Source organism: Diuraphis noxia, unplaced genomic scaffold (genome assembly GCF_037042655.1).
Source record: "Diuraphis noxia isolate RWA-SAM2 unplaced genomic scaffold, SU_Dnox_SAM2 contig0001, whole genome shotgun sequence".
In the NCBI taxonomy this organism is placed as follows: Eukaryota; Metazoa; Arthropoda; class Insecta; order Hemiptera; family Aphididae; genus Diuraphis; species Diuraphis noxia.
Window position 1 is genome coordinate 55,161,711 of NW_028301711.1, and position 24,478 is coordinate 55,186,188.

Genomic DNA, 24,478 nt, shown 5'->3' on the forward strand with positions numbered 1-24,478 from the left:
ATGTTACCTATATTGTTATTATAAATAATATTAGCCAATAATAAGAGCAAATGCCAAACTAATTTTAGACACCATAGATTTTATTGCTTGTTACTTATAGGTATCCATTTATTTGTTAATTTATGTTATCGACTTGACGATGTTTAATCTTAAAACATAATACTACAATTTTAACTTTGAACTTTTTTGACGAAGTTATTTACACTGCGGTAGTACTGCACTACATTTAATAAACTATTATGATCTAAAAATATTACTTATAAATATATGATAAATTCATAACATAAGTCCTTTGTTGCATTTGGAGAAATAAATAAAATAATCTGAAATGAGTATAGAGTAAAGTCTAAATTAAAAAAGCGGGTAAGTGGATGTCGCTCTGCTGTACATTAGGTGGTGGGGTGAACCTCTGACTAGGGTAGGTTAGATTTGAATGCAATGATAAGTATCATTGTATACGAAAAACGATTCTGAACGGAGATGATTTGTCAGTCTAGGATATATTATATTTAAATATTGTCATATATTCTATTTTGAAACAAATATTTTATTTTTCAATTGAATTTTGAACTACAAAATAATTTGCAAATATTCATGGTTTTGACGAATTTTCTTCAATATTTGAAATTCAAATGATAATAAAAATTTAATTTGAATTTCCTGTGGACATTTTTTTTGTGATAAAGATTGTCAAATCTTGTATTAAATTTTTAAATCTTAGATTTAAAAAGAAATTTTTTTATGAATTTCTAGCTTAAAATAATTTGCGAATTTTTGTGATTTTTACGTATTTTGTTAAAATTCAAAATTTGAATGCTTATAAATAAAAATTGTGACTATGAATTTCTTTTATTTTTCAACTGCTATTGTAACAATATGTTTAGAGCCTTGTATTAAATTTTCAAGATTTTCTACCCAAAACATAAATTTTTAACGATATTAATTTAAAAAAAACTAATAATGATCGAGTATTTCATATACCTATGAATAGTTCAACTTAAGTCAAACAATTTTGAAAATATCATGGTGGATAGAATTCACTTATATAAACATTTGGTGAAAATTGCATGTATCAATGGTCATTTGTTTTAAAGTTACATCAAAAATCAAAATCAATTTTGTCGAAAACTGATTGTGCGTAAAATATCCCGTTTTTCCCTTAATTTTTAGTTTGTTTATCCCGATTATTTAGAAAAATATTAAGAATATTTTACTTTTGACTCCCCCAAAGTACCAACTAGATTCACTTTCTGATCGAACGAGGTACTGAAGTCAAAAATCGAAGTATTTTTACTGCCCCAAAAGTGATGACAGACACAAAAAAATAAAAAATAAAAACACACATCATGGAAAAATCAATACATTCATCACTCCGCTCAGAATCTGAAAATAAGACAAAATTTACTACACACTATCTTTAACGGACGCAGACATACATCGACTGACTTGCCCGTACTGGACAGTCTTACATTGTACGCACGTAGAATGTCGAGTCAGCGTTCGTTCCTCACATTACAAATAATTGTTTATATATTAATAATATTATAATGCTAAATTATATACTAATAATTAATAATAATAATAATCAGGGTACCTAACAGGATATTCATGGTTTTGACGAATTTTTGTCAATAATTGAACTTCAAATGCTAATAAAAAAAAAATTGTGCATATGTATTCTTATCATTTTTTAATCACTATATTAAAAACTTATGAGAAATTTTGGATTAAAATTTCAAGTATTTTGATTGGCCAAAAAAAATGTATCGACACTTCAAAAAAAGTTTTCAGTAAAACTGAAAATTTAAGTTGTTTATAAATATCTCAAAAAAAGTCAAAATATTTTGAAAATTAAATCATGTCAAGAAAATGTCAATCTAAATAACTGGTAAAATTTTCATGTATCTACGACTCATACTTTTTGAATAATAATAAATATTTAAAATCGTTTGAGGATAAATCGTTATCGTTACGCTATTTCGTAAAAATTTAAAATTCAAACGCACTTAAATTTTTCCTATAATGATGCTTCGAGTTTTCTCTATAGATATTTGAAGGAAAACTTATGGAAAACTTAGTGTTGTATTTTTAATACTTAGTTATAAACACAAACAATTTTATGATTTTTCAACTTCAAAATTACTTGCAGATTTCGTAAAAATTTTAACTATAAACGCTTATAAAAAAAATTGTGACAACGATTTTTTTGGTCATTCAACATTTTTTTACCGATCAAAAAAAAATCGAAAATTTCAGTGGTCTATAAATAACTCGAAAAAGTCAAAAATTGTTGAAAATTAAACTGTATATAGATATCACTAACATAAACATTTGGTGAAAATTTCAAGTATTTACAGTGATTAGTTTTTGAATTACAACCATATAAAAAAATCGATTTGGTCGAAAACCGATTTTGCGTAAAAATTCCCGTTTTTCTGTCATTTTTTTTTTGTTTTTCTCGATTTTTTTGAAAACTGTTGGAAAATGTTTACTTTTGTTCTCTATAATGCATCAAGGATCTTCACTTTTACATCGGTGAACACACCCCCAAAGTTTAAAATCGAAGAATTATTTAGATTAGTTATGCTGTACACAGACATTGTAAAATCAATACATTCATCACTTCGTTCAGAATCTAAAAACTAATAATGATTGAAACTAAAAATAAAAAATGCTTTGACTTTTAACTTCAGTACCTTGTTAAATCAGAAAGTGAATCTAGTTGATACTTTGGGGGATCAAAAGTAAAAAATTCTTAATATTTTTCTAAATAATCGGGATAAACAAACTAAAAATTAACGGAAAAACAAGAAATTTTACGTACTATCAGTTTTCGACAAAATCGATTTTGATTTTTGATGTAACATTAAAACGATTTACCATTGATACATGAAATGTAACCTTGGAAAATGTTTACTTTTGACCTTTATAATGCACCAAGGATATTCACTTTTACATCGGAAACCACCCCCAAAGTTTGATAAAAAACACACATCATTGGAAAATCAATACATTCATCACTTCGTTCAGAATCTATAATTATCTATAATGTGTAAACTTGTTATGTAAAATAATAATTACTTTTTTATAAATATGTATATTTATGATGTGTATCAAACATTAATATATTTGAAGCATAAAAAAATTTTTCTCCGAAGATGAAACCTGTACACATTTTATAAAATTGTGTATATTGGTTACATTAAAAAAATAAATGTAATTTATAATTCTTTCGGTTAGAAAGTTGTTATACGCTGCCGCATTTCACCCTACTAAAAAATATGTTAATTTTCAATGGGAACGATTCAGAATAATATTATTTTATTGTATTATTAAAATAGTATAGGGTAGATATTGTGTTTGTTTTACATGTAATTAATATTCACGTAATCATGCATTTAATATTATTTTATATCTTTGTCCTCAAACCAGTGAGCTGGGTAATGACTAGGTAGGTATTTACATTATCAGTTATGAAGTGACATTATCGTATAACGATTGCTAGTTCTTCAATAAAAATTATTAAATACATTCATGTTTTAGTGGACAAATGTCATATTATATTTTTGATTATTTAAGTGTGAGTATAGTGTATAACACGTGGGTAGAGAGACAATGCAATAAAATTATTTTTTCTTTACCGTTTGTCGCATAAATGTATCATGTTATTTCTTTGAAGTCATTTACTACCTAAACCTAAATGCAGAATATTATGCATTTGCTGTACTAAATTTGTGATCATTATACAAATGGTATGACTTCATAAGAGCAATAGTGACGATGTAGTGAACTGCAAAATAAATAATGATTTATTTAGTAACGCAAACGATAATAATAATCTAACAATATGATGCTAACAAATTTTTAGTTGATCTGACAATTTTTAATTACAGTTTTTATTTTTTTGTGACATCGCCCATGCATTTTAATCCCTAAACCTATTTGATTTTAAGAAAATAATAATGCACATTGAATATAAATTAATTTACGCAGAAGTTTATATATTTAAGTATATTTTAGTAAATTGTTTATTTTTTATTAGTTTAAAGAATTTAAAATTACACCATGTGATGGGTTAATATTTTTAAAATTTTTATTGATGCATAAATTAACCTTGTGAAATATTTCTTGTTTAAAAATGTTGATTACAATCAAATATCAATGTTATGAATTTTTTTACAGGGCCCATCGCCAGTATTTTTGTAAATAAATACGGTTGCCGTGCGGTGACTATTGCGGGAGCCATACTTGCGAGCATTTGTTTGATGACTAGTGTATTTGCCAATAGTTTAGTAACTCTGTACATAACTATCGGACTCGGAACAGGTAAATTAATTGCTTTATTTCAATATATTATATGAAACTGTGGTCTGTGGTTGTTAAACAACTCTATTTAATAATAATTTTGTAAATTACCTTCATTGTAAAAATTTTTGAAGGGCTCGAAGCTCGATAGTATGACAGTACATTTTACAGAATATTAATAAAAATAAAAATTTAATGGATGAAAATAATAGGTATAATGGTACATATATTAATTTTAAACTAATGAGTTAGGTTCTGTTAAGTTAGAGGTTATTACAATTTCCTTAATACGCGCTCACTTCTAACCTTTTGCATTGCTTATATCTAGAGTTAGAATGTTGATGACTTTTGAATTTTTTTTCCTTTGATTCTATACAATGCTATCATAGCTAAAAATTTGTTTCATGCTCCCTTGATGCATCATATTCTAATTTTATTTTGCATTTTTTGCATTTTTAGCTATAAATGCATTTTTTTGTTTTTTAACGTCATTTTTTCATCTTTTAGGACATTTTTGTACTTTCTGTACAATGTAAGGCATTTTTCTCAAATTATAGATTTTAGGGCAAATGTTTATTTTTAATATTGAAATTTATTTATAAATTATTTAAATGCTTAATCTACTTATATTCATATTTTAAATTACTATTACACTCATTATCACACCCATATCTATAATAAAAATTATTATTTATAAATTCGTTTTTTCACTTTCTTAATTAGTTATTTAGATAATTTTTAAGGTCATTTTTTGAAGTTTTTAGGGCATTTTCGCATTTTTTTAGGGCATTTTGTGTGTTTTTTTAGATTATCAAGGTCCTAACTCTATGAGTTATATCCATGAACCTTTATGCACCCCCAAAACATGGTTGAAAGACGACCTTCAATCATTTTGTATTCGATATATTGAGAATTGTTAGTCTTATATTTAATATTGCTGTACTTATCACTGTAATTTCTAATCGTCGTTTTTAGAATAGTATATAATAGGTATATTCAACCACAATTTAGCGTCTTTATAAGTTGCGTCCTAGTCGATATAAAAAGAAGCTTATTGGTAGGTAATTTAGGTCTAAGACTGCGATTATCATACGCATGAAAGCGGTAATGTAGTCAACAGAAGCAATCAATTAAAATAGAACAATAAACTGTCGAACATTGACCGCGCGCGCATTCACCTGTTGGAATGTTTAATATTATTAAATTTATATAATTATTCGTTTTAGTATAAGTTGGTTGCCTACACGAACAATTACATATTACTAATTAATTCACTACCACTCTGTAGTGTCGGTTTTAAAATAATAGTCTTTACAAAAGTCGATTATAATTAATTTTTTAAATGTTTCAGCACATTAGGTGCTATTACAAGTACATTTACAATTTATTATTACTATAAATGTGTATACGAGAAGACACTAATTTTTTATAAATGCAGACAATTTCGTTATCGGTTGTTTTAATATATTACAATATTATATGTAACCTTGAATGATAAATTTTCGCAATGATCATTTAAAACTATAATTGCCTAGAGCATATTTTTTTCGATATTTCGATAACATACCTAATAATATTATATTATATATAAACAAGAACGATAATGTTATTATAGTATGTGCGAGGAATAATTATTTTGTGTGGGTAAAAAAGCAATCTATATTTCGAACTTCGGAATTCGGAGCGTACCTACTACTGCTGTTTAATTCGTGACAACTGTGTCGTATCATGTACTGCGTTGTTTATCATAGACGTGTAATTCACTTTATTAAACAAGTTGTATTTGGGTGTATTTCGATTCTCGTGTGGGGTGGCGCCGTAAGCAAATGCTAAATACACTATACGTCTATACCTACAATAATAGTATACTCGTACATTATAATATTATGTTCACCGTTGAGACAAAATGTTTTGCCAGTTTACCACTATGGTTTTTGACATACACACGCGTTTAAATTGGGCGGGCTGCCATCAACGCTCCGCACGCTTGGTATAATATTCAGATTAGGTTGTAACTATTTTCACCATTTGATTGTTAGATACATAGCTTTAAACGGCATTGGAAATATATTAAATGTGTTCCACAACAGCCAGACTACTTTGGCAGCATTACGACGTGCAGTTTATCTGTTAATCGATTACATTTTTATTAATTATTATATCTTATACTCGAGAGCTGCAGCACAATGTTTTTAAAAATATATATTCATTATTTTAATTATTTATGTAGGTGCTAACGTGTATATATATATATATATATATATATATTTAATATCGTATTATAGACTATTGAAATCTATTAAAAATATACTATAAAAAAAATATTGTTCGCGAATTTAATTAATTCACATATTCTATAAGATATTTCTTACTCGTTATACTTGATCGATAAAATGTTCTAAGATATTAATTTGCAATATTATTCTAAAGTGTCGCTCTAACGATGCTGATGACAATACTGTTGTCTCCTTGAGACTATTCAGGTAGGTAGCTAATGTTTCAATTGGCCTAAGCTGACTATAAGCTCATCAATAAAATGTACTTATTATTATAGGTATACTAAATATACTATATTATATATTATTTTTAAATAAATATTATTCTCAATTAATTTGAATTCATTATCATGAATTAATGAAACTTAGTCTTTAAAAAAAGTTCGAAAATCTTATGTCAAAATGTTGATAACAGTTTTACGAAGCTATTATTGGCTTAATTCTAATGAATATTTTTCATGAAATACGGTCAACCCATTTATACTTTTTGATACTTTTTTCAAATCAATATATTGTATTTAACATTATTTCAAAATTAGGAAAGCTTATGATAAATACTTGAAAATATAAGTGAAACTTTAAAATGCTGTGAACTCATACTAGTGCATACATGCAGATTGCAGATACATTTTTTCAAATTTGAAATGATAATATAAAAACATAAAAATAATCTTTTAAATGTTATATTGACTTATTCCTATTTGCTATTATCTATTTATTATGTCTTGTTGAAATTTAAAATTACTAATTTAATTAAAATTATTTTTTTAAGCAAATAACTTAATTTACAAAAATGTAATACAACTAATACCAGGAAAAATTAATAATGTTCGATTCTTATTCCTACATAAACAGATAGCGATTGTTTTTTGAATTTTAAATTTTTAGTATATTTAATAATTGATTCATTATCAAAATACAGATTTTATTTATAATTGTATAGATACAAATCACACTGTGTTGTAAATTAATATTTAGGATAATCAATCAATTTTTTTAAAGTAAAATATAAGCAAAATGGTTTTTTTCTGCAATATATTTGTTGAGATTATTATTACGTGATTAAATAACATCATAGTAAATTAAATACAGTTGTAATCAGTGGATTATCCCTGTACTTTATATTTTATTTATTAAAAAAATTTATATTTAAATTGATTTAATTAAAAATATATGAATATTTATCAATAGTAGGGGTATATTAGATTCTGAGCGTTACAAATTAATGTATTGTAGGTACTCATATTAAACATGATATGTTTCTTTTAACATTTGGGGTACTTAGTAAAAATACTCAGATTTTTGACAGGCACCTTTCTGATAGAATATACACATATTTATGGTTAAAAAATCAAAATTGTTGAAGTAAATTTATGATTTTTCAATATGGCAGCATTTTCATCTTGCATTATTTTTTATCCCAATGTTCTAATGAAAGGATTCACGGGATATTGGGACGCATTATCTAACATAATATGTTTTTGGGACACTTGGTTAAAAACAATTTTTCTTTGTAATAAATACGACATGTAAGAACTAATAACCCTATTTATCATACCACGTTTTAGGTTTATTTAATCGTTATGAAAACTATAAGAATTATCAAGTATTTGTTTTTTCTATTTGAAATGTTTTCTCCTGTGATATAAATAATATGTCAATTTATGTAATCAATTTGCTCTTGTACTCAATGTCTAATGTCTATGTATAATAAATAATAATAGTATACACATAGCTCTTGTAAATAACCTTTGTGTATTTAATACGAGAATAAGTGTTGTAATGTAATTATATAGGTATTTGTTTACGATCAGTTTCTGTAATAAGTATAGGTATAACTGTATAAGAGTGAAGTTATGGTACAATAAATAGCAATAACCTACTTAAATGTTCACGATCAATACCTACCATGTAATAATTCCGTCATGATCAATTCGTTCAAAATGAAATGCAATTATAACTATAACAATGATTATAATTACTCAAAATGTGTTAAAAGTTGTTAGTTCGAGTTTTTACCTTATAATGTTGATTTTTTGTACGATATAGAGGTGAATTACTTACAGTTACAGAAGTGACAATTGTTAGTATTCACGAATTATCTTGTCTTCTGTACTAAAAAAGTTTTTATCGTATGATGTTTTGATAACTTATAGATAAATATATGTTTCTTTTTTAACGTAGTTAAAACAAAATTTAAACCGTCTGTTGTTAACCTATACAAAACGTCGATAATCTATGTATTAATCTATATATATTACAATATATTTTCTTATAATTCTGTATCATGAAACAAGTAGGTATGTTTTTAATTATTCGATGTGTTTAACACGTTTTTCTATCTAGAGGCTCCACCCAACCAAAATCGTTTCATGAGAAATTATTATGTTTGATATATAATTTGTCGTTTGCTATTATGTTTCATAAATTCTGTTCAGCATTAACTTTAATTTCATTTGTTCATTTAATTTTGTTAAATACTTTACCCTTTCCATTTTAAAATAAAGTTATATTATTTATTGTGTAATGTTTATATTATAATGCATACGAGTACATTAATTTCAAATAGTAATATTTAATATAGGTACCTATCGCATGTATATTCAGCGTACAATTATGTTGTTTTTTTTGGTTTTATTGACATCTATGTTAATTCAAACGTTTAAAACTCAATAAACTTCATTATGGTAAAACAAAGCTGAAAATGTTTTATTGATGTTGAGTCCGAAATGCACATAACTTATTTCTGTGTATTACATTTCATTTATCCGTACTGTTGGTTCCCTTGATAATAATTTTACATCGCTGTTAGATTCTATTTTCTAGCTATGTTATATACTTTTAACTTATAATGGTATTTTAAAATAACACCGTACTTTTATAACTATAATAATATATATATATATATAAATATATAATACTCTAACGAAATATTATGTAATAACGCGATGTCAAAAGTTGGTATAAGTGTTGTTTTTTTTTTTGTTTCTTCCGTGTAAGCGACTGATTATGTCTATATGATGTTTTTCGATTTTATGTTTCCAGTTTGTCTAAAGGGCATTGCTCTTATTATAACATCTTGTTATTAAACTTATTATTTCTGTACTGAAACTGAATTAGTTTTTGATTTTCTCGCCCGTGTTACGCAATTTAATAGGGATTTATAACTATAAATTACTCGTCCTATGATGGTGTATGTACTTATATAATTTACACCCTGACGTATACAATTAAATTAAAACGTTTCTAGGGATTTAATTTAACTACCCTCTCTTTTATAGTTCTTACTCAATTTAAAATTTCCATCTACTTTCGTTGGATTATCGATTATTATTTTATAATATATGTTATACATTTCATCAATATATTCAAAGAATCACGTTCGGTGTTTTTTTTCTATATTGTGTGCGTATTTAAAGTTAATAATTTCTGTTAGTTTTTAATTATTTTCTGTTGTCTTTTTTCTCCACTGTTTAAATGACTTCCAATGTTAAAACTTATACTATAAAGACTGCAATTCGATCGGTTATTACTATTTTATTTTAAAACAAATAACATAATATTAGTAGATATAATACTTAATTAGCGTTGTTATCTCTTGTACTATGACAAAATCATGTTTATGAAAAGCCTATGATTTAAAATACGAATACAAAATTCCCTTAGGTTATATAATATTATAATTAAAGCTTTTATTATAAATATATTACTCATATAATATAATCATTAAGCATAGGTATATATAGCTACATTATAACCGGAATTTGACAAAGGCGAATTGGCCCTCACGGATGGTCATATTGAATTGTTATTTTTGAATAGTTCTTCAAGAGTGGTATCTGAATATACGATATTATGCTATGGCAAACGTGGAGTTGGTTCCCGGGTCAATTAAATGTGTACGAATTGGTTCCCGAAAAAAAAACTTTCCAGTATATAACTGTTCGAATTGGTTCCCGAATAAAATTACTTATCTACTATAGATACTACTATAGATACGTATATGTACAATCGATAATCTTGATAATATCTGACCATACCTAGGTATTCCAGATAGCGTTTGAACTATTCGAACTTATTTGAATTCTAGACAGTCCTAAGTCTGAATAAATGGGAAGGAAATTGTTGCTTGTTGAATATATCATAATAATTTTAAAAGTTAATTTAACAAGATTGTATTATCATGAAAGCTTGCGGGAACCAATTCGTATGTTTACCTGTAGACAATCCGGGAACCAACTCGTATGTTACCTGTAGACAACCCGGGAAGCAATTCGTAGTCGTCCTATGCTATATGTTACATTTTCATCTCATTGTTGTTATTTGTTTGTACTCATGTGTACAACTTTTTATTTTACATGAGATTTTATAAAATATTTTTTATGCGTAAAGACGTCGGGCGATCATAGGTTTTGTGGGGTTCAACGAAAAATAATCCTTTTTAAACAATAGAACATTTTTTTACAATTTATAATATTTTCATTACCTAAAGTAAATTTTTTATTACATGATTCAAAGTTAATTTGGTATCCATCTTTTTGTACTCAATTATAAATTAAGTCGAAAACGGTGCCAGAGGGACATTTCTTTCTAATATAATTGGGATTTTATGCTCGTCTAGAGGTTATTTCATGCTCGATGTCTTGGTATGCGGCTATGCGAGTATGTGACGTTTTGTAGTGTTGATGTTTTAACAACAATGCTGTCTATATAGTAAAATATAATATGATATGTAAAAGTTTTAAGTTTCCACGAATAGTTGTTGTTAAGATATGAAATTCACATCAAAAAAAAAAAAATCAAAAAAAAAAAAAAATCAGTATATATAAATATAGCTAGTTTCATACAACCTCCAGTTAAGTGCCATTAGTGGGTGGCTTCTTACTCAAGTACTCATGTATTATATTTTTAACCCTTATCAAATATGCTAATTGTGCAAAATTGTACAGATTGTATATATATTGTGTAAAATAAAAAAAAAAAAAAAAAAAAAAAAAATGTTCTTATGTTTTAAATGTATAAATTCGTTAAAATGTTAACTTCAAAATTTAAATGTCTGTAAATGAAATTAAGCTTATATATTATTAAAATTGTTGGGTAAGAAATTCTCATGTGGAACTATTTATATTAAATTGTCAAACTTTAGGTATACAAATACAAATTAAACATTTTATAAATTGTTAATTACTATAGGTATTTATTATTGTTTAAATTAGAAAATAGATAAATGTTTATGTAAAGGTTATTTTATTATATTATATCATTATATTTGCATAATATATTATAACACTTATATGTAGGAAAGTCTACTTTGTAAAATAATAGGTACTTGTTTCCCTATGACCTCTGTCTCCGCGGGTATTTTTAGTAATTAAAAACAAAATACTTATGTACATATTATATATGTCACTGTATAAGCAATTTTATAACTATTCGTATGGCTATGTTTATAGATACGAGTGAATTAAAAAAAATATACCATAATATTATGTAGAATTTAGATATATTTTATTCAAATTAGTTAACTTAAGATGTGTAAAATATTTGAGTGGCCTGGCGTGGTTCGATGGTGGTCATTAATTCCTGGATGGGCAAACACCCAGGTTTATAGTGACAATTTCAGAACCTTGCCACACACCATCCCTGTGTTCTAACCAACCATAACCTCCTTGTAATGGTATTAAATTTGAATTCATTGATTTAATTTAATGGTATACAAAAAAATAAATTCCAAATTAATCAAATCAGATTCATTATGCACACGACTCACTCAGTCATTCATAGTAAGTATACACAATTTAAAGTAAACCCACGAATAATTTTTAAATTACAAAACTATAGCTAAAATCGTTATTTTTGGGTAATTAATAGGTAATTTTATCCAAATTTAACATCAAAATAACTATAAAAAAAAACTTTGTTTCTATAGTTTTTAGATTTTTTTGCCATAGAATTAACTATACTTATATGGAACTTGTTTTTACATTTTTAATTCTTAGCTATAAAATGTAAAAGTTTTATAAATTTTCAACAACTAAAAAGTTTATAAATTTTCAATTAAATATATTTTGTCAAAATTTGAACTTAAAATGGTTGTATAAAAAAACGTACCTATGTATTTTTAATATTTTCTGACTACTATTATATAAACTTACGAAGAACCTTAATAATTATTTAATATTAATACAATTTTATTGACATTTGTAGGATAAAAAACTAAAAAAACGGAAAATTTCAAATGTCGAAAAATAACTTAAAATTTTTTGAAATATATTGAAAATTGTATCAAGTATACAAATCGATAAAATAAACATAATGTGTAAATTAAAATTTTCTACAGTTAGGTATTCGTGTTTGAATAAAAGTCTTGAATGAGATATTGAGCGAATATTTTATGTTTAAATCCAATAGGTACTCATAAAAATTTTTTATTTGATAAAAGTAGAAAAATCCATGAAGGATCTTTTATTCAAATTTCATGATTTTTACATATTTTGTCAAATAATGCGTCAATATAATGTCCAAATGCTCATTCAAAAGAAATTGTGACTGTATTTTTTATATTTTTTAAATACCATTGGGAAAATATATAAGGAGCCTTGTATTACATTTTAAAGCTTTTTACCCGACAAATAAAATTTTATTGTCATTTATAAAAATAAAAAAAACCAAAAAGATTAAAAATTTATAAATAACAAATAGGTAACCTAAAAAGATTTGAAATCTTTTGAAAATTGTAATTATTTTGAAAATGCCATTATAAACATTCAGTAAAAATGTCATGTGTCTATGATAATTTGTTTTAGAGTTACACCAATATATAAAATGGATTCAAAGATCTCAAAAATTGATTTCTGAGTAAAAATTTCCGTTTTCCTTAATCTTTATTTTGTTTTTCCCGGTGCTTTTTAAAACTACTTGGAATTTCAAAACTCGACCTCCCCAATGCAACCAACTAGATTCACTTTCCAACCGGAAAAGCTACTGAAGTAGAATATTGAAGCATTATTTCGACAACTTATCGTGTATACAGGCCAATAACACACATCATTTTAAAATCAATACATTCATTGTTCCGCTTAAAGTTTAAAAAATATAATATATATTTGATGTATATAGCCATATAGTTATACGTGATTGCTGGTATTAAATAATAAAAACATAATGATGTTTGAGTTCTATACACTTTTTTAATAATTTTAATGAGTAATAACCATGGCTTTAAATTTAGTGTGCTAAAACTATGAAAAATGTATGCACTCAAAAATGGTCAAAGATGCATTAAAAATTCCAAAATATTTGAAATTATGAAAAATGAACCTATTAAGATAAAATCACAATATATTTGTTGTATGAAATTAGTATTGAAAGGTATATAATCGCCTAATAAATGATATGAGTAAAATATTAAAATTATACACACTTATAAATAAACGTGCACTATAAAGAATAGATAAGCTTTCACATTTTTTTCAATTGTTTTATTGTGATTATTACTTCTAACACGCCAATATACCTTATTACCCGATATAAATAATAAATAAGGATTTGTAAGCGTATAGTACCTATACTCCCTTTTTGTAACTAACTACAGTACATATATATTTATTTTAATTTTTGATTTATCTATATACGTCAACCAACTTTTACAAAATAGATTAGATAAACATATATATTTATAATATGATAACAATAATATTGTATGACAAGTAATAAATGTTAAAGTATATAACTAGGTAAAGTAATATCAAAATGAGGCGAAGATCAAACAGAATTGGCAGACCGAAGCATTATGTGCATGGGGTGATTGTGGCTGAAGGAAGTAGAATGAGTGGGAATATAAAAAGGGCCGTGATTACGGATATTGTTTGAAGAAACTTTAAATAAGACTTGAGATTAAAGGTCAGATACATCTATAATTGTTGAGAAGTGCATAAATAAATTGAGAATCAATATAATTATGGCATGAAGACAACGAAGGTATATTAAAAACACGGTTAATATCGGAATATTTATGATTCGATAAAGGCAATGCATAGCATACGATAAAAATTTATGTTGAACACGCTCAAGATGTAACTGATCCTGAGCAAGGTGAGGGTACCAGTCTATAAACCTATACTCGAGTATAGATCAAACAAGAATAAAATACAAGAGCCTTGTAAAACCTTGAACCTTTAGAACACGATCCGTTATTAAATCAATGTAATGGTTAAAAGAGAGTAATAAATACCAAGATCTTTAATAATTGATACACGCTGTAATTGTGAGGGCGTAACCGTTTTCCGCTAAATTGACCCTAACCCGTTATCACTATGACCGTTTTCCGCCAAAGGTTATATTTTCGATTTCCACCAAAAATAATTAATAAATTATTATTGAGAACCCCTGATAACTGAATCCATCAGCCAGTAATGATTACGATGTACTCGCTATTATTATAGCGATATCTGCAGATAATTGACTGGTTATTGTTCGCTGTCAGTCTGCACCTACCAGTTGAAACCGTGGTCTGTAAAATCAAAAAAAGTTTCTATAATGTCGGAGAATATTGAAGTGATAACCAGTAACCATGGGCATATTATTCTAATATACAAACATTTTAAATTTATACATGCGTATACATCTAAAGACAGCATTACTCGGTGGAGGTGCTACAAAAAACAGTGTCCTGCTAAAATTTTTACAAAAACTAATCATAAACATATCATTTTCAAATGGTTAATATTGAATGTGTACTTTTATATAATTTTAATTTTTATAATAATGAGTGATGTTTATAATCATAACAATTCGTATATAGTAGACTATGCTTTAGAAAATACGCTGAGTATACCTAAATAGTCGAATAATAATACTTTATAATATTAAGATTAGAATTAGATAATATAGTTTATGATAAATATCTGTGTGAGGTGAGCTGGCGCGTGTATGATACAAGGTGAGGAGCTTACATGGTATCTGGATTCAGTTCAGGGGTTCTCAATAGTAATTTATTAATTTTTTTTAGCGGAAATCAGAAATAAAACCTTTGGCGGAAAATGCCCATAGCGATAACGGGCTAGGAATCTAGGATCCTTTTGGCGGAAAACGGAAACCCCCAATTGTGAATTATTAATTACGTAGGGAAAAAGTAAAAGGTTTCTAGATATAAAGAAAGAGATACTTGCCAACATTTAGAGAAAGACCTAAGTTTGATACCCATACATAAAATTGATCCAGTTCATCTAATAGAATTTGACAGTCAGAATAGGTATCGATTTTATAGAATATTTTTATGTCATCGGCATAGAGAAGTACATGCGCTTTTTTGAGATAGCTGAAAATAGAGTTAACATAAAGACAAAACAAAAGAGAACTCAAATGCCCATCCTGAGGTACTTCAGAAATTATATCAACCAAGTTGAAGGAAACATAATTTAACTTAACAAATTGTTTACGGTTAGATAGGTAAGAACGGAACAAAGACAGAAGGGGGTCGCCAATATTAATATTAATAAATATTTAATATATATCAGGAGTGGCCAACATAAATATGTTATCGAGCCACATATATAAATATAATAATATCAAGAGTCAAAATATTTGTAAATATATTTTATAATTTTATATGATTAGATCTAAAACATTTTTTTTTATGTATGTATACGACTTTGACGTGAGCTACAAATTAGCCACCACTGATATATATATATATATATAGGTATTAAAATATTAGTTACTGCTTAGGTATTAATTATTATTTTTATTGTTCATTATGACTCAATTTTGTTTTACCTACCACTTTTATAAATGTTATCGTGTATAAAAATGTTAATTAATCATTTTTGTTTTGTATATTTCTACATTTGAATTGTTCGTGAGTCATTATGGTGAGCAGCTGAATATAAAACTGATTGTCCCAATTGATTGATCGACCGTGGGTATTAAAACGCGTCACGGTATATTATGGAATGTCTGTTCGTAAGTTTGCGAAAAAAACATTTTAGGATTGACTGCGATTTTAAAGTATAAACATATTACAATTTTAATAATTTATCAATGATAAGTGTAATATATTCATTGAATTGTCAATGCTTATAGGATGGTATTGTTGCTAAAATAAATACAATTTGAGTATGAAACATCTATATAGTTATTAGTTAATGAAATTAACCAAACACATTGATACAAAATTCAATTATTATCCAAGTTTAATTATTCAACTCAAAGCAGCTTACCACAAATATTTTAATTTAAAACCTATATTGGTTTCAATCTATGCGTTTCCGTATCGTTTATTTAGCATCGTATCCGTAGTTATTGCAGTTATTGTTATTTTGCTAGAGTATCTAAATAATTGTGAGCATCGCCGCCCTACGTACTTATCTAGAGATTTGTGGTGGATGAAGATCGATGGCGTGTCGCTGACTCGCTGTGGTCTTTGCAGTTATGCAATAGAGGTTCTACGCGTTATATGGCGCACATTTGATATTAATATAGTGTATGATTTATGTTAGCATGTTCACCTCCATTTTTTCTTTTAATGATAAATTTATTCAAATTCTAATTTTGTAAGTAGACTTAAAGACCATATTTTCAAATCGCTGATATTCTTTGTACTGTATAACGAGTATTTTGTAGCGATACCAACTTTTATGTTTCAAATGATAACACCCCTTTTTTACTGAAAATTATTAAGTAGATAATTTTTTTGAAAATTTTAATGTATCTAAATCAATATTCTAATGAGAAGTTTCTGAGTTATAAAATACTTTATATAATAATCCTTAAAAATGGTTTTATAAAAATAAAAACAATATTATGTTATGTTAGATGTTGTATTTATTATACTTGAATCATTTTTACAAATTATTTATATTGATAAATCAGTAGTAATTTGCTAACTTTTTAAAATTGTCTAAGCCATTACCATACATGTATTATCCTTAAAACACAAAGTTACATAATTCAAAAACCAATAGCTTGAATTTTGATTTAGATACATCAAAATATTTTCAAAAAAAAAAAAATAAAAAAAATATGCTTATTTATAAATAAAAATGGAGGTTCCTTTGTGAAAAACTGAAGTTTTTACTGCCTACACAGGATATCTAGACGCTTACGCTAAAATAGCGAAATGATAAAGCGTGTAGGCAGTGCGTTACTGATAACTGATAGGTATATGATAATACGATATTACGAAAAACTATTCTGAACTGAATCTGTCAGTCTATATTTTTCTTTAAGTAAACGGTAGGTTGAATAATTTTTGACGAAAGCAAATTGCATGTATTACCTATGTAATATTATAATAATGATTGTAATATTATTTCATTTAATATTACTTGCCGAGTTATTATCTTATAAGCCAATAAACCGGCGTGTTGTTTGCCCGTTTGTGTGAATAAGTTCGTGGTATAAATAGCTTAAAATTAATATAAGTATTTTGAAAATTTCATTGCATATAAAACATGGTAACTCAAGTACTAATGAAATGTTTCAAGTTTTTACTGTTAGTATTATTTATATTTGAATATAATATACAATGTCGTCAACTTTTTTTTCGTACTATTAAAAAATAAAGGTAAAAATGAACCTTGTATTTAATTTTCAAGAATTTTTTAGATTCTGAGCGGAGCGATGAATGTATTGATTTTACCATGATGTGTTTTTTTTTTGTGTCTGTCATCATGTTTTGGGGCAGTAAAAATGCTTCGATTTTCGACTTAAGTTGAACTATTCATAGGCATTTCAAATTTTCGATAATTATTAGTTTTTTTTAAATTAATATCGATAAAAATTTATTTGTTAGGCAGAAAAGCTTGAAAATTTACTACAAGGCTCTTAACATATTGTTACAATAGCAGTTGAAAAATAAAATAAATTCATAGTCACAATTTTTTTTTATAAGCATTCAAAGTTTGAATTTTGACAAAATACGTAAAAATCACGAAAATTCACAAATTATTTTAAGCTAGAAATTCATAAAAAATTTTATTTTTAAATCTAAGATTTAAAAATTTAATACAAGATTCCTTACAAGTTTTTCAATCTTTATCACAAATAAAAATTCCACCGGAAATTCAAATTAAATTTTTATGAGCATTTGAAATTTAAATTTTTACAACATTGGATTTTCACTTTTAGCGATTTCCTTATTTTGGTGTAACTCTAAAACAGAAATTTTGACTGAATGTTTATATAGGCGTTTTATATATTTGATAAAATTTTCAAAATATTTAGATTTGTTTTGAGCTGTTTACTGACATTTTAATTTTTCAACTTTTTTAGTTTTTTTTTCTATAAATATCGATAAAAATTTATTTGTTCGGTAGAAAAGCTTGAAAATTTAATACAAGGCTTCTAACAAATTGTAACAATAGAAGTTAAAGAATATTAAAAATTCGTAGGAACGATTTTTTTTTTATAAGCATTTAAAGTTCAAATTTTGACTAAATACGTAAAAATTACGGCAATGTTCAAATTATCTTAGATAGAAATTCATAAAAAAATTTCCTTTTATATCTAAGATTTGAAAATTTAATACAAGGCTCATTATATATTTTTACAATAGCAATTGAAAAATAAAATAAATATATAGTCACAATTTTTTTTTATAAGCATTCAAAGTTTGAATTTTGACAACATATGTAAAAATCACGAAAATTCGCAAATTATTTCAAACTAGAAATTCATAAAAATTTTTCTTTTTAAATCTAAGATTTGAAAATTTTTAATAATCTTTAATATATCCTAGACAGATAAACCGTCTTCGCTCAGAATCGTTTTTTGTATACAATGATATAATATCATTGGATTCAAATTTAATTCCATCCATTACAGTAACCCACTTGTAACCTACTGTACAGCAGAGCGACACACACGACTTACCCGGCTTTTTTTAAATTGTACCTCGTATGGAAAACTAATATATAAATAGGTATATTGTGTGAAAAATTAAAATCATTTAATCATAAAAAATCATACTAGAATATGTTGAAAACAAGTTTTGAATTCCCCAGTTTTTCCAATTTTTTTTTCGATACATTTTTAATGAATTGGGAAATTTTGTTTTTAATTGTTATGTAATATTGCAAATACCGTTGTAAATTAAGATTTTGAAAAAATTGTCTTGTTTTCAATTTAAAGCCGATGATAAAGTTGCTTACTTCACGTAACTATCTTTAGTTTTTGTGATTTCAGATTTTTTTAATTCGATTTTAGGTTTAAATGTTCTGCTTCATAATTTAACTCGAATTGCATGTTTTTATTTAATTTAAACAAAACTACTGAAATTATATTATTTTTTTGCGTTTTTGATTTCTCTGTTTGATAATTATCCCATCGCCCTATAATATAGTCTTGAAAACCGATCGGTTGTAAAAAATATGAAAACACATACTATATTATATCTTATTAAAAAATTAATATGCTTACTAAAATATAAAAATAGCTAAAAATTATCAATCGCTTGCAGGTCTTAGAGTGACCTCGAAACGATAAATATAGCGTTGTCGGTGACAGAATTCTTTTGTATAGCCGGTTCAGGTATGTGTATCAGCATACTGCATAATTATACAAAACGCTATAAGTCAAAGGCTTTATAGAAGCCATTATCATCACCGTGTCTTCCCACCATAACACAGTATTTGTTTTCTCAACACGCTAGCTATCGTGCGATGTATATTAAACTGCTTCTCGTGCGTAATATGATATACCTACATAATAATCAAATACTATACATTTTTACTGTATAATGTATATATATATATATATATATTTATATAAAATATTTGAATTCTACGTCGCCACGTCGGTGACGTTAAAAATGAATAAACGTGTATACCTATATAGTTCGTACCTTATACGTTTTACATAATAAGGATTGTTGTAGGTATACGTCAACATACGTAACACATTATTGTGTTAGTGTTAATAATAAGCGGCAGTAATGCGTGTGACATTTCCAGAAAATGATGATAATATATTATATAATAATTCGAGTCTTCCAACTGACAATTGCGGGACAATATACTGTTTTGTCGATTAAATAAACACACCTAGCACCTGGTGTATCGTACATGTGTCTATTTTTTAGTGTATATGGTAACTAGTGCAGGTATGATTCAATATTCGCGATATCTGTTACCTAATATTTCACGCAGGTTTCTTTTAATCACTTTAAGCCTTTAAGGTAATTTATTGCTATAACTATGATTTAAAGTTTAAAGTTTTAAACCAGAAATTAATTGATACCTTAATATTTTTTTTTTCATCACTATAGTCATAGATTAAGGCAAGAGCCACTTCACTGGAAGTGACTCATCCACGTGTAATATATATATATAATTTATATCTAGTATGTAAAATATGTACAATTGTCAAATATAATTTATAAAGGCCTTTAGGTCGTTTAATTAATAAAGCCCCAGGGCATTAAAAAATAAATAAATAACCAGTCAAACACGGTTTTTGTGTCCATTGATTTTCAATTGCGTGTGTTGAATATAATATAATGAACAAGATGTTATTTCTTGGCAAACGTATAGCTAACAATATTGAATTACTGCGGTTTGACAAAGATTTAATGTCCCATTTCTTATAATTTATATTAGCCATTTATTTGAAAAATCTAACGAAACTTTGTTTTAATATTCAACATTCATTGTGGTTTCTGGTGGTATATTGTATTTAGTCGTTACTTCGAGCCTTTGAGGGGTTAAAACACCCAGCATTTTCTATAAATAATGTAATTAACAAAAACATTTTGGTTCTTTTTGAGATACCAATTGGTATTTAAAATTGTTTTGATTTTATAATGATGTGTTTTTTTGTGTCTGAAAACACTTTTTACAAGAGTAAAAAATTTTTAATTTTCCACTTCACTATTTTTTTCTAATAGCAAAGTGAATCTAGTTACTTTGAAGGAGTCAGAAGTAAATAATTCCCTGTACTTTTTTTAATGATTGGAAAAGTTGATAACTATTCTGATGTACAGTATGTAAAAGTCGAGTATACTTTGATTAAGTATTATACATCGTCTTTGATTAAGTAACTGAATACATTGTTTACTGAATGTTTGAATGTGTTAAAATATAATTCAATGATTAATCGTTGAATACAAAAAACTATTCAGAGCAAAGATCAGCCTCTATTACCAAGATCATTGTATGATATATTTATAATTTTGCTATTCAAATAATTTATTTTAGTGTTTGTATAATAATAGGTACTTTATTCATTCAATTTTCAGTGAAAACATTGAATTAATTTTTATAGTTAATAATATTTAATAATTACAATATAGATTTATATTCTTTATTAATGTTGTTAAATTTTAAGTTAATACCTACCTTAGCGTAAAATGGCGTGAAAATTAGGTTTCAGATACAAATAGGTAAGATCTTAAAATTAATCTAACTGTTTTTGGAAATCACATTCAAATTATTAATACTACATACATTTTCTGAAAATGGAGGAGTATAGTTAAATAGAAGTGTTTACAAAATATAATTGTATATGTAAAAATTTCAAAATCACGTATAATATTTTAGATTATGAGCGGAGCGACGAATGTATTGATTTTACCATGATGTGTGTTTTAATTTTAATTTTAATTTTTTTTTTTGTGTCTGTCATCACGTTTTGGGGCAGTAAAAGTGCTTCGATTTTTGACTTCAGTACCTCGTTCGATCAGAAAGTGAATCTAGTTGATACTTTGGGGGGGTCAAAAGTAAAAAATTCTTAATGCTTTTCTGAATAATCGAGAAAAACAAACTAAAAATTAAGGGGAAAACGGGAAATTTTACGCACAATCAGTTTTCGACAAAATCGATTTTGGTTTTTGATGTAACTTTAAAACAAATGACCATTGATATATGAAATTTTCACCGAATGTTTATATAAGTATATTCTATCCACCATGAAATTTTTAAAAATGTTCGACTTAAGTTGAACTATCCATAGGTATTTGCAATTTTCGATAATTGTTAGTTTTATTTAAATTAATATCGATAAAAATTTATTTGTTAGGCAGAAAAGCTTGAAAATTTAATACAAGGCTCTTAACCAGTGTTTCCCAACCGGTGGTCCGTGGGCCAGTCATAGGTGGTCCGCGGTACCTTTCTTAGTTTTCTATTAAAAATTATTTTTTTTTTTTAAACAGCGAAAAATATTTTATTTTACCGTAATATACGGTTATCTTATCGTTTCTGCCGAGAAATTAAATAAATAATTATATATAATAGTACAGTAAAATAATAAAAATTTTTCAATAAATTTTGTGTATTCTTGTTAATGAGCAAAAAAAAAAAAGGTCTTCCTAGTTTGCGTAAAATTGAGGTGGTCCGCGACCTATAAAATATTGTCGAAGTGGTCCGTGGTGGTAAAAAGGTTGGGAAACACTGCTCTTTACATATTGTTACAATAGCAGTTGAAAAATAAAATAAATTCATAGTCATAATTTTTTTTATAAGCATTCAAAGTTTGAATTTTGACAAAATACGTAAAAATCACAAAAATTCACAAATTATTTTAAGCTAGAAATTCATAAAAAAATGTTCTTTTTAAATCTAAGATTTAAAAATTTAAAACAAAATTCCTTACAAGTTTTTCAATCTTTATCACAAATAAAAAGTCCTAAGAAAATTCAAATTAAATTTTTATGAGCATTTGAAATTTAAATTTTTACAACATTGGATTTTCACTGGATTTCACATTTAGCGATTTTCTTATTTTTTGGTGTAACTCTAAAACAAATGACCGCAGATACTTGAAATTTTCACTGAATGTGTATATAAGCATTTTATATATTTTATAAAATTTTCAAAATATTTTGATTTGTTTTGAGCTGTTTACTGATATTTTAATTTTTCAACTTTTTTAGTTTTTTTTTTCTATACATATCGATAAAAATGTATTTTTTGAGTAGAAAAGCTTGAAAATTTAATACAGGCTTCTAACACATTGTAACAATAGCAGTTAAAATAAATTAAAAATACATAGGCTTGGTTATTTATTTTATAAGCATTTACAGTTAAAATTTTGACTAAATATGTAAAAATTATGGCAATAATCAAATTATTATCTTAGATAGAAATTCATAAAAGTTTTTTTAGTTCTAAGATTTGAAAATTGAATACAAAGCTCCTAACATATTTTGACAATAGCAGTTGAAAAATAAAAGAAATAGATTGTCACAATTTTATTTTATAAGCATTTAAAGTTCAAAATTTGACTAAATACGTAAAAATTACGGCAATATTCAAATTATTTTACGCTAGAAATTCATAAAAAAATTTCTTTTTATATCCAAGATTTGAAAATTTAATACAAGGCTCCTAACATATTTTTACAATAGTAGTTGCAAAATAAAAGGAATACATAGTCACAATTTTTTTTTTAAGCATTTAAAGTTTGAGTTTTGACATACGTAAAAATCATGAAAATTCGCAAATTATTTTAAGCTAGAAATTCATTTTAAATCTAAGATTTGAAAATTGTTAATAATCTATATTTCAGGCGCAGCCACTAACCTTAACTTTGGGAGCCGCAAATTTATAAAGTTAATTCGAGATGAGCCACACATTGTAAAGCAATGTTTACAAAATAAAGATACATTTTTCATTTTAAAACAAATGAAGGAACATTTATTTACTTTTAATTTTAGTCTAAGTTTGGTTCAAGAGCCTCACGAAATTGATTTAAGAGCTGCATGCGGCTCGCGAGCCTCGTTGTGGCCACCCCTGTATTCTATAATATATCCTAGACAGATAAGCTGTCTTTGTTCAGAATCGTTTTTCGTATAAAATGATATAATATCATTGGATTCAAATTTAATTCCATCCATTACAGTAACCCACTAGTAAACTACTGTACAGCAGAGCGACATCCACTTTCCCGCTTTTTTAAATTCG

At 26.2% G+C, this 24,478-nt stretch overlaps 1 protein-coding gene across 1 annotated transcript in view; it reads left to right on the forward strand.

Annotated features, from left to right (window-relative positions):
- Mct1 (Monocarboxylate transporter 1) overlaps positions 1-24,478 on the forward strand; it is a 75,168-nt gene that overhangs the window by 28,823 nt on the left and 21,867 nt on the right. The window contains exon 4 of the mRNA XM_089229564.1: positions 4,183-4,326. Coding sequence (XP_089085690.1) covers positions 4,183-4,326 — 144 coding nt within the window. The remainder of the gene's footprint in view (positions 1-4,182; positions 4,327-24,478) is intronic.